Consider the following 15,771-nt stretch of genomic DNA (forward strand, 5'->3'; position numbering starts at 1 on the left):
TTCAGTCATGTTGTCCCCTCTAGCTTCATCTTACATGATTTATTTTTCACCTAAAGATAGTTCAGAGTTCACACAGCTGTTTTCTGGGAATCATTGGACAGAAAACGTGACCAAACAATGCTGAGTGTATCATTCCAAACAAACCACTTCTAAGATCTCAGTGACACTGAAATATTATAATAAAATTAAATGGAGTGCAAAGAGGAACATGGCATATACACATGAGAAGTCAACAGGAAAGAAGCTTGAAAAAAATTTATTTAAGGCTATAATTTAATACCCTTAAAGCTTAGCCTTTTTATAACAAAGGTTTTAAGAGGGATATTCACTTCTCAGGCATTTGTAACTGCCAGCCCCTTATGAATAGCATATATAATTGGTAATTGAATAATTTGTGTGTAGAAGTAAATTTTTTAGAAAAATAATTTTATCCTTAAATATAAATTGAGTTACTTTAGTCCTAATAAATGGAAAACGTGAAGTTATCAAACTTTCACAGTCTTAAAGCTGTTAAGAAAACCATCCCTTAGACAACAGGTTTTCCATATATAAACCTTTGGCAACACTAAACTATAGTACAATTATTTCCTGGCATGCAAGGTGACATAGCTTTGTTACAACAAATGTAAATGACAGAATACAGATTTCAGAATCTCTTAATAACTGGCAGCTGATGAAATGAAGATCTTCATTTACCCCATTTTATTCTTCATTTTTACTGGTATTCTTCCAAAAGGTCTCTGGGGAAAAAAAGAAAAGAAAAAAAGCAACAGCAATTAGGAAATATTCTACGTCTCCCAAGATTTATGAAATGTGTGTTGAACATATTTTTTCTGTTTAAGAGTGAGTAGATGTTAGTTTCACAGACCCCTCAATGCCTTTCTCTAATAACAGATTGAAAACAATTATTCCTAAAGGAAAAGCAGTTTAGTCATTTCTAATAGATTATTTGCCTAAATTGTTTGTTGCAATGCTGAACTACAAACATAAAATAGTCACAGTTTAATAAAAACTGTATTTTAGCTACACTTTCTAAATTTTTAAATTTTGTTTCAGATTTCCAAAATCAACTAGTCTTTTTGGGTGCTTTAATAATGCAAAGGGGATATCCAACATGTTAAACTGGCAATTCAAATGTGTCTTGAGTTGGCATTTAATCAATATTTAAAATGCTTTGTTATTTTTAACAAATAATTCCCAAATATTAACCTGTTCTCAGGGCTGATTTAGAAAATGCTGCTTGGTCTACATATAGGCAAACTAGAGCAGAGTTGCTAAACAGTCGCCTGTCAGGAGCTCAGGTTACAGCACTGCTCCCTAATGACAAGCCACAGATTAAGGCAGTGTTTTATATCACAGTCTTTAAAGAATAATCAATTTGGTGTAATTTTACCTATAAATATTTCTGATTGTATAATGCCCATGCAAAGTGAAGTTTTATTTTTCAGTAATTTAATATGACCTTCTGGTAACATTCAGTGGCAATGAATGTCATTTTCAAGTTAAATAGGAAATTATTGGAGAGGTTCACCACTGATAAAAATTCAAATAATATTTGGAATGAGTTCCATTTAGTGTCTTATCCTTCTTCATCTGTCTGTAACAAAGTTTGCAACATACTACAGATATATCAATAGCTAAGAGAAAAAATAGTAGTATTTTCCCCAGGTGTGACAAATTCATTTTTAACATCAGTATATTAAGAATAGTATAAAATTCAGGCACCTTTGGGTAACTTTTGTGTTAATTAGCCATTTTAGGAACTCTTTGGCAGCCATGTCATCAAGAACTTTGTTGATATCACTGGTGAAAGTGCCATCTGCATGTCTTCGACCCATTTCTTCAGCCAGAAGAGCTTTTTCTGGGAAACTTCAAAGGTAAGAAATTATCAACACTGTGCAGATCAAAACAGACAAACCATTTAAAAGGGCCTTATTACAGGTTCTAATGCACTGCACATTCCCTGTCATTTTAAGGAATTAAGGGTTGAGCCTGATGTTATGGCTCAGTGCAGCAGGACGCATGTCAGAACATCTTTTGAGGCATTATTACCAAAACACACAGCTGTTCCTTCCAGTGAGCCTAAACACCTCTGTAGCAATTCTGAAAAAGCCATATATGCAAAAATATATCTCAGTCTGGAATGTCTATGCCTTATATATTAGGCATCAGTACATTTACTAAGAATTGTTATTTAACAAATATCACTACTAAAACATTACAATCAAATTTTCATACTTTTTTTCTGTTTTATTTAGACATAAGGCTAATTATTTACTTAAAAATGTATTTCCTAAGAATGCAATTTTTTTTTTTTTTTTTTTTTTTTTGTGGAAGGGTAGTTGAAATGGCTCACTTAAAACACCTGTATAAAACCTATGTGCTTGTTTGATGTAAAATTGTAGAATGTTGCATTTTTTACTTGGAGTCAGATCCTGATTATTTTTCCATTCAGTTTTTGTCTGCTGGAAAACCAGTTTGTCAAAATCAGAGTTTGATTTAGAAAAATTTTCTCTCTTGTTTCATCCCATCAAATATAGCCCATTAAGGTGGGCTGATGCAGAAGCACCCTGGGTCCTGGATTCAATGACAGGCAAACATTCATTTCAAGGAAGGCTATATACAAGTTCAACCACAAATAGTACTAAATATTGGAAAGCAGAAGGGTTGTCTACAATTATTTGCCCATCTATGTTCCTATGTTCAGTTGAGGTTGTATTTCTCTCAAATGGATACAGCAATACCTTATTTCTGCTCATGAAAATAAAGCATGACTGAAAAACAAGTGGAAGTCTGAACATAACTAGGAAGGGGAACCAGCTTTTCCCTTCTCTGTATAGCTGACCTCATTTATTTAACTCTGTTTTTTTCAGGAAATTGTCAATATTTACAAAACCTTTTCCTATTTAGTCTTCCTTAACTACAACACACAATCTTGTCTTACAGATTGTATTTTATTATTATTTATTATTATTTTTTTATGTAAAGTGAGAGACTTACATAATACTTTACAGCTGGTAGAATATTTAATCAGAGGATGAACTGAAATCCCTGCCCCAAAGAGCTTACAGTCTGAAGGCACAAATAAGTACAGAACAGTTAAAAGGTGGGGAGTGGCAGCTGCATGGTGTAGCTCCTAACCATGCAGAGTTGGAAATAGATGGGCAAAAGATGCCTGCAGGAGACTGAAGGCAGTGCCATTCTAAGTGTAAGACCACCATGACAAAAGATGTAAAGTAATGAGGGACTACATGAAGTGGATAGGGTAGAGAAATCTGCAATGAGTATGTGGAGAACAAAGTAGAAATTAAAGAAATCATAGGTAGGCAAAAACATTACTGGAGCTTTGTGTCCAGGGAACTGCAAACCATGGCAAAAGAATCAGAGGCATCTTAAAAAGGAAGATAAGTTATAGCAAATGGTAGTTGTAATGGCAGCAGTAGCTTGGGGAGACTCTGAGAAGCATTGGAAGAGGAAAAGAAGTTATTAGTTACTGCTGGGAATGATCATGAGCACACAGAGTACACCTGATAACATTGGTAAAAATTTAATCTTGGAAATATTGCAGAGGAAAAGATGGACTGTAACAGGAAACAAAGAGAAGGCAATTTAAGATGACACTGACTTGAATAATCTCAATGACAGTTAAGGAGACTGTAAGCAATTTGTGTGAAGGGGAAAGAGCATAGTTAGAGGAAGAAGGTCTGGTTTAGTTTTAGATGTGTTGACCTTAAAAAAAACTTGACCTTTTAGAGTATAATAGCATACTGAACAGGTTTTAATCTGTATTTGAACTTAATAATATAAAGTGGTAGTCAGTCACCAACAGAATATCTTCTAATACAAAAGAAAGACATGAAGTATAGCAAGAATGATCAAAAACACATCAAAGTTTCATCAGACATGATTTCTAACCCCAAATAGGCAAACTTTAATAATAGGAATGGATGTATTCTTACTCTCTTCTTCCTCGTCCATTCACTAACCAAGCAATGAACTCTTTGGCAGCTTGACCTTCCAAGTAAGAGGTGATGTCACTGGTGTAGGTGCCTTCAGCGTGTCTCTCAAATTCAGCGTGGCGCTTGGAGATTGCATTGCTGAAAGGAGAGCAGTACCACAGGAGCAGACTGTGTAAGAGTGTAACTTTTGAACAATCTTTATTGATTTTGATTTCCCACTTGTCAGAATAGCATTTCTATAGGAGAGAGGGGTTCTTTTTGCACCTCAAATTGATCTTGACATATTTTTTTATTGTTAGGTTTCAGTTCTGAAGGTATTGCCTGTACTGTGCAATACAGTTTTGTACAGAGATTGCTGAACTAGTTCTGAACAACTCCAGGTTGTTCAGAATACAGCAATTACAGCTGTATTGGAATGGTCTTACTAATTAAGTATGGGCTAGAAACTGTATTCTATTATACAGTATTATACAGTTTTTATTGTATGCTTTTTGTTGCCCTTTGTTAAATGCTCCCCCTACCTTCATCTTTATTATTTCTGAGACAAACTATTCAGACTTAATTATTTTCAAGTTTACATTTTGAGTTGTTTTATGAACACCTTTTAAATAATCGCTCTGACCAAGTCATAATTTTGGAAAATTTTCAAGCCTGATCAACTCCATCTTATTAAAGACATTATCCTCTCCCTCCCTACACCTCATTGTGGTTCTTTCTCTGATATAAAACAACATTATGTTACAGTGGCTCTTGGGAGGGCAAACTGCACTAAGAAGTAGACATGTTATGGAATATTTTCAATGAATAAATTTCCTAGCATTTCTGTTTCAAAATTTGCTAATTTCTGCCCAAATCTATCTTTTTCTATTATTTTTTCTTCTTGGGATGTCACCATTCCTCCTAATTTAGTACCATCTGCACTTTTCATCAGCATGCTAACTAGAGTTGTTTGGAACATTTTTAATGAAATGTTAATTTTTTTGAGATATGCAGTTTAAATGAAGCAGAAACATTATTAAAAATTTGTTATTAGTATTGACAGTGTGAATATAAGGGTCTTTGTGATCTGGGCTATCCTTTTTGGATTTTCTGACGAGAGAAAGAATTAATATAGGTATCTTAAACTGTTTTGAAAAAACACTTATTCAATCTCTCCGTTATTTATTTAAAATTTCTAATCTCTCTAATCCTTTCCCAAAGACACCGTCCAATTCTGTCAAGAAATGGAATTCTGGCCTTCAGCAGGTCTTCTCCTTTCTGTAATAAGTGGTTTATGAAACATGGGACTGAGTGTGTAGGGCTGAACATTGCATCATGTTTAATCAGCTCTCTGCAAGTTTTCCTGCCCATCTTCCTTTCAATAATCTTCTCACTGGTTTTTTATTCTTCAACATAATGTGGCTGGTTTTGTTGATTTTTTTCTTCAGCCTTTCTCTGTACCAAGTTTTTCTTTTTATGTTATTCTCTACTCCCCTTGATTACTTAAAATGTGCTTTCCTAAAATGTATTTTCATCCTGTTGCATTCCTTACATCTATAGCTATAGAACACAGGTACAGGAATAAATCACATAGAGACATATCCTCTTTCCTTGTAAAAAGCAGGTGTGAAATAATGTATTTAATTGATATTTTTTGATTGTGGTAACATTTCAAAGAACACTAGTTGTTCTCTTTCTTGTTTAACTGAAAATGAACTCAAACTGGTTTAGAATAAATAACAAGTTGTGACAAATAGAATACCTTGAGAGCTGGTCAGGAACTTTGTTATTTTCTTTGTCCTCCTGTGCTTGTTGGCTGTAGTGAAATCACACAATCATTAGATCATTATTACAGTACACTGCAGAGCCTGCATAAGTTTTATTGGTTATTATTTGAATATTATAGTAAATCCCCATGACTCATAAATGAATATTATATAATTTAATTTCAGACATATGAATTTAAATTAGTACAATGTGTAGAAATGGTTACTTTATACTTTAAAGACTTCCACAGAGATTTAAAAGCATTAATATAATAGATGTCTGGATTCTTTTTGGACAGATTTTCTCTAGAAGACAAGACTGACATTCTTGTACATTATCCTTACTCTCAGCTTGCTAGCTTGAGTTTAATCAAAGTGCATTTGGAAAAAACATGCCAGCTTATAGTGTTGATAGTGGTAAATTATCCAGTGGTCAACAAAACTTACACTTCAGCTGCCTTTTCACAAATGGAACATTGGGATTAGAGTACCCATAGATAGGAAAGTTTTGTTAAGGCCTAATGGCCCAGAATTGTACATTATATTTATATAACTTATTCGTATTGAGCTTAATTGATTCACTGAGAAAATCTGCCTCAAAGAGGCTGAGACAGCCTTTTTAGGTGGCATATCAGATACTGCACTTTGATTTAGCCAAATTATTTTGATTCATTTAGCATGATTCTCATTTCTAGTAATATATTAATATTCTGCTAATGGCTGGACTTGATCTTAGAACTCCTTTCCAACGTAAATGATTCTATGATTGTATACATAAATTTTCCTCAATCCTTTTACTTATTTGAGGTTTATCATTGGTCTGGGATGGGAAGCTGATACCAAGAAATGGAATTGTCTAGATTCTTGGCTGTTTCTCTTGGCTGGAGATCTGTATCAATGTGATCAAAATGCTTACCCATTTCTTTTAGTGCTCATTAACCATTGCACAAAGTCCTGAGCTCGTCTGGTGTCCAGGTACTTGGTGTAATCACTGGTAAATGTGCCTTGTGAGTGACGTTTCACTTCATTCAGCTGTCTTGGTTCCTCTATTGGTTCAGAATGGGAAGCTTTGAATGATCTGTGAAAAGTTTACACCTTGTTAATCTGCAATGGTTGCAGTACAGTCTACAGGTGCATTGATTTTTCTTTTAACAATTGTATTTTTTACTATTATTTTTGCTCCCACAAAGTGAAAGCAAGTGGCATATTGATTAGTAGCTGTCTGGTAAAAGGAATCTGTAGAGCAGATTGGACACTGCCCAGTTACACAGTCTTCTTGGATAAATAACGTAGCTATTGTTTTAATGCCCCAAATTTCTGTGCTAAGCTTTGCAGTATTAAAAACCCTGTTGATTTCAATGGTAATTTCTTTAAATCATACTATGTTTGGCTTCAAAGTATAAGAAAATAAAGTTCAGGCCAAGTATTTGTAAAAGTTTGGTCTGAAGAATTTACCTTGATTTCTCCTCTGTATCCTGAAGAGGATTTTGCCAGCTGCCTTGAACTATCATTAAAAGGAGACCAGCAACAAAATAAATGCTTTTCATTTTCATTGCCTGTCAAAACAGAAATAAAGCAACAAAGAAAAGTGTTATAATGTTTACATATGTCTGAATCAATTGCGTCAAAAAGAGATATTCTTAGTGTTCATCTAAACGTGAAGATAAATATAAAAAGCCTTCTAGGATGGGTTTCATGTCCAGTGGCCATTTTAGGGCCTTGGGTAGGCATTCAAAAGATGTAGTTTCTGTTCCAGTCTTTCAGCTCTAGTCTGTATTCTAGAATGCCAGGAGAGCTGAGAGCAACTGCATCCTCACTGTTTTGCAATGTGAGGATAAAGGTCTGTTCTCTCCTTTTCTCTGTGTTCTGCTGATGGCAAGCACTAGATTTGTAGTACTGTTCTATTGCAAAACTGGGGCTAGTGATGTGGCTGTGGTTTCTTTTCCCAGGTCATTCACTAGAGAAAAAACAAAGCAAATCTTTGTCAAGAATACTGTCACATTAGCAGCTCCCCATCCATCTTTCTCATAGAAGTTGCAATGAGTTCATATCAGCCAAATATCACAGGAAATAATTTCATGTTGTACTTGGGCTAATACTTGTGTATTTGAAAAAGCCTTTCTGCCATCCATGACATTTTCCTATGGAGGTTTATGATACAGTCTGAAAAACAAAGGGAGATAGGACAATGAGTCCTTTGAAGCAAAGTGGTAGCAAAGTAAGTCCCAGTCACAAAACACAAAACACTCTCCCCAATAAATATTATTAGTACCCTATTCCTGTGCTCCACTGCAGGAATTACTTACTGAAGCTTATTTACTTACTTCTTATTTATAAAATAAGGCAGTCTGAGTGAAAATATATATCTTCTCTATTGTAATGCCTTGTCACAATAGGCTGAACTTAAATATACTATGGGCAGGAGGAAGTCTTAGAAAATTATGAGGGGATGATGTGTAGTGAAGGTGCAGATTAATCCATTTTGAGATTGAGACTTGGCTCTGCACTGAGCAATGCAAATGGGGGGGGGGCTATATGAACACCTCTGAAAAGGTAATCTCTTGCATAAAAAATTTTACTGCTGTAGGGCTTCTACTCTGCCTGATTTTTAGGAGAATCTTACTGAGAATACTTTTCTAGAGTACCTCATTATCAGTATCAAAATACTTAAAGCAATCAAAATCTTAATCAAATATTGATCAAACTCAGGAAAATAAATGTGTAGCTATAATATTTTCTGATGGATTTTACTGTTAAGCAATGGAGTCAGTTTCCCTCTCTCCACCATAAGCTACTGCCAGTATTACTCATTTTTTCATCAGTGTCCCGAGACTCATTTCTGCCTTCTGCAATGTCCTGATATATAAGAATTGACCCCTTCACTTGAACATACCCTGCTATAATACCAACATATACCACAGTGTTCATATAGTCAGTCTCATTAAAATCCTATGTGTAGTACTGAACTCTGTTTTCACTGTTTCATTTGGAGCTGTAATTTGGTGGTGCAACACTGACATCCAATGTTTATCTCAAGGAATGCATAATTTCACATTTCATAGGCTTCTAGCAATGGAACAAAAGCTCTGCCTTTTCTTTGGGAAATGACTCTATTGTGATCATTTCAAAATGGTTTGATTGACCCCTCTGTTAGCTGATACAGCTGTAAATGAGTTAACCTGGACTTGGACCCCAGATAAAGTCTGGCTATTACAGCATACATAAGTAAATTTGCCCTGCTTAAAAGTCACAGCTTACAGCTGTCAGTAGCTTTATTAAACTGCCATCCAGATTAGACATAAACCCAGGTCACTGAAGTGGAGTGAAATATCCAACACCAAAAGCTTTTCTTTTATATAAAAGTTATTAAAAAATAATTCAAATTCACTGTAATCAGTAAAGAGATATTCAGTGATTTCAGTTTATCTTGGCTCTAAATGGCCCATAGAACTTTCAGATGTGAACAATCCCAGTGGCTACTTTATTCCTTAAGTATTAAGATTAAAGTTAAATGCATTTTCAGCTTCTTTCTAAATTTTTCAGAATCAAAATTGTGAGATTATCAAAAAGAAATATGTATAAATGCAGTTTTTGAAATTTATAAATTTTTTAAGAATCCTTATTAATAAAATAAGCTTTTCCAATAACTATTAACCTTCTGTCAAATAAGTTCTTTAAAAAAATTAACTTCAGTTGTGTTTTTACAGCATTTAGTATTTGCTATTGGTAAATTAAACCAGCAACATCAGTTCTTGACAAGTTAAACAGGATACAGTTTTAAAAGAAGACATTTTAATTTTATTCTTGTTAATATAGACATTCTGTGTTATACAGAAAAAATATATTATTAGAAAAATAGTATTTTCTTAATTTATGCTGGCTAAGCAATTAATTTCTCAATCAGAAGAAAGGTTTTATTTGCTGTAAGTTATTTAGGTCACCAGTAGATACTGCTAAAAACCATGGAACCCTATTGTCAAGGTTCAGGAAAACTGAAGATAATCTTACACAGAAATATTTAATTCCTATGCATATTAGACTAATGAAAATATTTTAATTTCTTTCTGATTGAAAATGAAAAATTAAGACATCTCAGTTTGAATCACCAGAAATAGGTAACAAATATAACTCTCAAATATTGATCAGATATTTATTTGAATATTATTTCCTTGACCAACCTGTTTTTTCTAGTTTTCTAATATATTCTATTATAGATGTAGTAGATTTTTTATACCTATGTACAATTTAAACTATCTTAATTTCATTGAGATTTCAAAAAAAATCTTTTAAAAGTCACATTTGTATCTATTTCCAGTTAAAAAATAGAAATTATAAAGTTGCATTAAAAAAGCATTTAAAAAAGGAAATATTTTCATATGAACATGCATGAATGAACAAAATAGATTTCTATTGAAATGAAACTGTCTGCAAATAGTAGTAATTTCTAGAAATAAATAAATTACTTTTTCAGGTAGGTGTATTTTACCTACCATGCTATAATGCCTTGTAGAAGGTTCTGTAAAACCCAGCAGTTCTAGTCTAAGGAATTCCACAGTAGGATGGAAGACTAAATTAAATTTTATGCAATAATAACAATAACTATTGAAAGGCTTTAATTTTACTTCTGTGCTATAAAATTTCCTTTTCTGATCTTACAGTGATATGAAAATAATAGTTGCTTGAGACAAACTAATCTAAAAGTGGGGCAGTGGAGTGACAGTCTGTAGGGTGACAGAGTGACAATCTGTCTTGGACAGTTTTAAATCAGTGTCTACATAAACCCACTGAATTTGTTTACATGCTTCTAATTAATCCTCATTGCTTCATATTTAGGCAGTATCTATAAGGAGTGAATAATTTTTAACTCACATTAATTAAATATTTCTTCAGATGATACTAAAGGACATAAAAATATAAAAATCAATAATTGTGTATCTCATTTAAATTCTTACTACAATGCTTGTCTGTCATGTTCTCATGGTAAATCTTCCTTCTTTCAATTAATCTGCAACACAAACTGTTGATTTCCATTTTTCGGATCATTCTCTGCTGAAGTCAATACATCAAAATGTTTAAATTATGATGTCATTAACTCCAAATATCAGTGAGTATAACCTCAGAAGAAAACACCAATTTGCTGAAAGATCTGCACCTCTATTGCAAACTTTGGGCAACAAAATGCAGATAATGCACTCGGCTTTCTCAAATAAATAACTGGTAGTTCATATAAATCTTACCTTATTATACTTAGAAGTGATACGTGGCAGTTGCAGAAAGAGCTACTCTCTCTCCTGCAACTATGGCAAGCCTTGAGGATCCTGAGCTCTGCCTAGCTGCCTCTTTTGCACAGACTTATATATATACTGTTCAGCTCTAGTAAGCATTACAGGAGTGCATCATTGCTGACAGTTTCCTTATTCAACTTTCAAAAAAAGTCATCATATTTGCTATTCATTTCATTTGATAATTTTACAAGCAATTTCACACATTCATTCTGCTTACTTTATGACATCAATGCTAACATGGATTTGCAGAAGGAGTGAGGTAGCAATGTCCAAAGTAGTAAATATCAAACAGAAGGGCATTAACGTGACAAACAGTGGGCAAAAGGTGCCTGGGATCGAGGCAGCAATTTCTCCAATTTCTGATTTGCCACATTTAATAGTTAGAATCTTGATTCTATCAACACCAATAGCATTGTTTTCACTTACTAATTTTAAATCAGAGTTTATAAAATTAATCCATTGTTAAAAAGAAGCACAACTTTAACAAAGCCTTTGAATGATTCTTCAGGTAATCTTGTGCCAATATAGCAAATATGAAGAGATGTGAAATATTGCAGTGATGGCTACCCACTACGCCATGCCTGGCACAGGTGAAATTTAAAAAAGTTTTGATTACCCTCAGATGTAAAATTCCAAATTTGTAAATGCTACTGTAAGAAAATTCATACTCACTTGAGAACTATACATTCACTACAAATTAAGTTTCACATTGTGGCCTATAGATTATGCGAGATAAACCATTTGCTCACATTTCCATTCCCTACAAGGAAAAAATTAAACAAAGTAGATTTGAGATGTGTACTGTTGAGATGTGCCTGTTTGATGCAGTTATTGTTCAGTGGAGACAATTTCATAGCTCTGGTGGGGCAGCATTGCCAAAGAAGCCATGGTCATCCATGCAGCGACAACACAGAGACTGAGGTAGGGGAGAGAGTCAGGTAGGAGGAAGGTTCTGGAATCACAGCACACATCTCACTGCATGTTAGTGACAGCCTGTGCTCCAGTCTGGAGTGCCTCACGGTCTGGTTTGTGGCACAAGGCACATACATATTACAACAAACCTTATTTCCCTTAACACTGCTCCTTGAAGCCAACAAAGAATGTGCTTCAGTGAGGCAATTGTCTGCTGACTGACCACAGCCAGATTGGCATAGCCCATAAGATACAATTGAGGTAGTGTATAAACTTAATAGCCATATTAGAGTGGCAAACAAAATTTACTGGATCCTTCCTAGAGCTCTATCCTAAATACCTGGCTGTGGTACCACGGTAGGGGTTCAGGGAAACATTAAGTCTCACTACACAGTCCACATCATCAAGTTTAATTTTTGTGAAGTGTAATTTTTCTATGCTATAGAATCAATCAATGAGATTCATGGTTTATATTTCCCATTTCTAGTCCTCAGGGTGGGTCACCCGGCGGCTCCAGGCCAGCAGTGAGTCCTGCAGTACCGGGGAAATGCAGCAGATGGGGATCAAAGGGCCCTTCCCACCGCTCCTGCACCAGCACCGGCGCGCACGCTTTCCACGGATCGCTGCAAGCATCTCTCCAGGCGCCGAGTTAAAGGTACTTGGGAAAGAGGCAATACGGAATGTGAGACACCATCTCCTCCTCCAGGAAACAGACAACTTTTGTCTTTTTGTTTATCTCAGTTTTCTTGTGTCATATAAAGTTCTTTGTTTACAGTAGGATGATTCCAGTTTAAAAAAAAAAAAAAATAGACAGAGCATCTCAGTGCACCTGGTTGGGCAGGTTGTCACAGAGCTGCATCATCTAGCAGATCATCTAGCATCTAGAAGATGACTGTTTACCTGTTTTTCAAGTGATACACAGAAAATAAAACGTACAGGAAAGAAGTGAACTGCCATCAAGAGCTATGAAACCCTCAGTCGCCATAACTGAGTCTATAGTATATATTTCAGGAGCACAGCAAAGAAGAGTTTCCAGAAAAAATGGAAAATTATGTCAAGTGTATGAGACATGCACATATACTCAGGTTTGTTGCTCTCACATTTTAAAATACACTGGTTAGATGGTACCTCTTGGCAAAATCAAGGGCAACCTCACTGTCCTCTATATCATTGTTCTCAAATGAGACAATACTTTGAGTCAGACTAAGAGAGAGGCTGAAAGTGGCCTGCCTTTGGGAAATTTTCATGTTTCTCATGATTCAATTGGAGTGGTTGTGTTCACTGTATCTGGAGTTTATCAAAGTTTCCTGCACCATCATCTGATTAAAATTGTCAAAATTTGAACATTTTAATGAATTAGGAAATTGCTGGCTTTTGACAGTAAAAAAGTAAAAAAATACTCATCAAATGCTTTCCAAAAAGTGACCTCCCCAAATTCTTCTGCGTATTTCTTCATTACGTATTTATTACTATTGCATTATTATCCATTACACATCTAAAGGGAGAAGGATGTATCTATCTTGGGGTATGACCACAGGCCCACACCCTTTACTTTGTTATATTATGCAGAAAGCATTCTCTCCTAACCTTGTCAGCTGTGAGTTCAGAGGGCTGGGCTCTGCAGCCCCTTTCATTTTGCTATCTTTGTTGCACGATAATCACAAAGAGCATTCCCCTTCTGAGAATGGGAACTAATATAGGAGGAACGTATGTGTAAACACATGCACACATAAAAAACCCACCATGTTACATCCATAAATATGTGCTTGTAGATAACACACACAGTGTGTGCCTATGTGTGTATACAACTCCACAGCCACCCTTCGGGGAGCACTGCATTTCCGAATGCATTTCTGAATTGGAGTTTGGAGTCTCTAGGCTTTTCCACAGCTCTCTGCCAGGGATGATGGGAGGTTTGTACCTCAGGAGCCACAGTCATTGTAACTGAGCTGCAGCCCACACTGTCTGCTCACATAAGTTGGAATCGCTCCACTGCAAGTCAATGGAGCTGCATCAATTTGCGCAAGCAGAAGAGCTGGCCCAAAATGTACTAGTTGTTTTACATTCTGTGAAGACAATGTTCATAATTGAAAGTAATACCAAATGCTCTTAGCAAATACTATGAATTATTCAGATTAAATATAGAGCCTTCAAATGACTCTATAAAATGTTCTAAACAGCTGTGCCTTGTAATTGGAACTGACTGGCAAACTGGGAAATATTGAATGCAGTCTGAATTGGACTTGATATCTAAGTAAAATGAATTTAACACTAACCATATTCTAGAACCTGACTGGTTTTCTGCTAAATTTCTCTTCAGGCCTTTTCTTCCTTACAGCTGCAGTAATTCTGTGTGAAACAAATCCTGTAGGTCTGTGTTTGAAGTATAAGGATTGCAGGTTCTTTCATGTGCACAGCTCACACAGCACGAATAAGGTAGATGATAAGAACAGGTTTGGAGTGGAATCAGTGACTTTCTATTTTTTATATACACTTCAACTCCTAGAATAAAGTGATTTTTCCTTTTCAGCTCTAGTTTTAATTTGCAAAAGTTGGAAAGAATTCATAGTGGAAACTGACTTGAAAACAACTGTATTTGTGGCTATTTATCAAGGGCCTGTCTACCTAATTCAGAAAAACTACATCCTATCTTCAGAGGCTTGGATATCTTTTTTATATGACAGGTATTGGAAGACTCATGTTTCATTGTCTGAAGTGGTATGTTTGAGTATCTGAAGTGTGAGACTATTATCCAAAAGAGAAAAGAACAGAAAGTGCTTAGCATTTTTTGAAAACCCAATCCTCTAAAACATTTGGAAGTGGGAAGCAAAACTTTGAGGATTTTCACTCTTGTCATAAGAGTTTAGCTTAATTCAACTTGTGTCCTAGTGTTGGCTCTTAAACACCATATTCTATGTTTGCAGTATAGTTATATATAGTTTTTATCCACAACTTTGTTAGCTTCACCTTGATACCTCAGGACAAGCACTTTCAACTTGAACTACTGAAGATCTGTTACAACAGAGCCTATCCTGTAGCTTCTTAAGGCTCTTCTCTCTGATTGGGGCGGAGCAAATACCTGTCCAGTGAATGTTTGGGGTAATGCTTGTAACATGGATTGTGCTTGTAGACAAGGCAGAACGGAACATGTTCTCTTTCTAGAGGAGAAAAGGCTTGGGAGAATCTCCTCACTGTATATAAATATCAGAAGGGATGATATCTTCCAAAGAAGACTGGGCCAACCTCTTTTCGGTGGTGTCCAATGACAGTACGAGAAGCAACAGGCACAAACTGAAACATGGAATGTTCTGTCTGAGCACAAGGAAGCACTTTTTTACTATGAGGGTGAACAAGCACTGGCAGTGGTGGCCCATGGAGGCTGCAGAGCGTCCAGATGGCTTTTAGATATTCCAAAGCCATCTGGACAAAGTCCTGGGCTACAGGATGTAGGTAGCCCTGTGCGAACAGGGAAGTGGGATAAGTAGGCCTCCAAAGTTCCCCTCCAACCCCAACCATTCTGTGATTCTGTTATAGTACAAGGGTAGGTTTGCAGTGCTCTGCACCATTTCTAGTGACTGACTGTGATATTACCTGTTAAAAATCAAAGACCAGCCAGCAATCTGATGTTCGTGTATTTTTAAGAGGGTTTTTTTGACACTCACATAATCCTAGGACATTTTCTCCCAGGTCATCAAAACACATGGTTTCTCTATCATAAAGCTTTCAGGTTAGACATTATTTCAGCAATTCAGTGTAAATGTCACACTCTGCTGGAGACATATTCCCATTCTTTAGCAAGAACACTGTGTAAGGCTAAGAAATTAACAACATGAAAAACATTGAAGGAAAAATGTTGACAGCAACTGCACT

General features: G+C 35.5%; 1 protein-coding gene across 1 annotated transcript; it reads right to left on the reverse strand.

The window, feature by feature from the left end:
• Positions 1–240: 240 nt before the first annotated feature.
• On the reverse strand, positions 241–11,075 carry GCG (glucagon). Its single transcript, XM_002197184.6, has 7 exons — positions 10,942–11,075; positions 7,160–7,260; positions 6,621–6,782; positions 5,701–5,754; positions 3,960–4,097; positions 1,726–1,869; positions 241–740 (listed from the first exon to the last, which is right to left on the reverse strand). The coding sequence occupies exons 2-7, from the start codon at positions 7,255–7,257 to the stop codon at positions 716–718; spliced, it is 621 nt and encodes a 206-aa protein (XP_002197220.1). The 5' UTR covers positions 7,258–7,260; positions 10,942–11,075; the 3' UTR covers positions 241–715.
• Between the last annotated feature and the right edge of the window lie 4,696 nt (positions 11,076–15,771).

The sequence above is a fragment of the Taeniopygia guttata genome, chromosome 7 (genome assembly GCF_048771995.1).
Source record: "Taeniopygia guttata chromosome 7, bTaeGut7.mat, whole genome shotgun sequence".
In the NCBI taxonomy this organism is placed as follows: Eukaryota; Metazoa; Chordata; class Aves; order Passeriformes; family Estrildidae; genus Taeniopygia; species Taeniopygia guttata.

Excerpts from the sequence above, each read along its gene's own strand:
- GCG (XM_002197184.6), bottom strand. The coding sequence starts at position 7,257 with ATGAAAATGAAAAGCATTTATTTTGTTGCTGGTCTCCTTTTAATGATA. Across the intron at positions 6,783-7,159 it reads GATACAGAGGAGAAATCAAG|ATCATTCAAAGCTTCCCATT; the intron begins GTAAATTCTTCA and ends AACTTTTCACAG. Across the intron at positions 1,870-3,959 it reads AATGGACGAGGAAGAAGAGA|TTTCCCAGAAAAAGCTCTTC; the intron begins GTAAGAATACAT and ends TTACCTTTGAAG.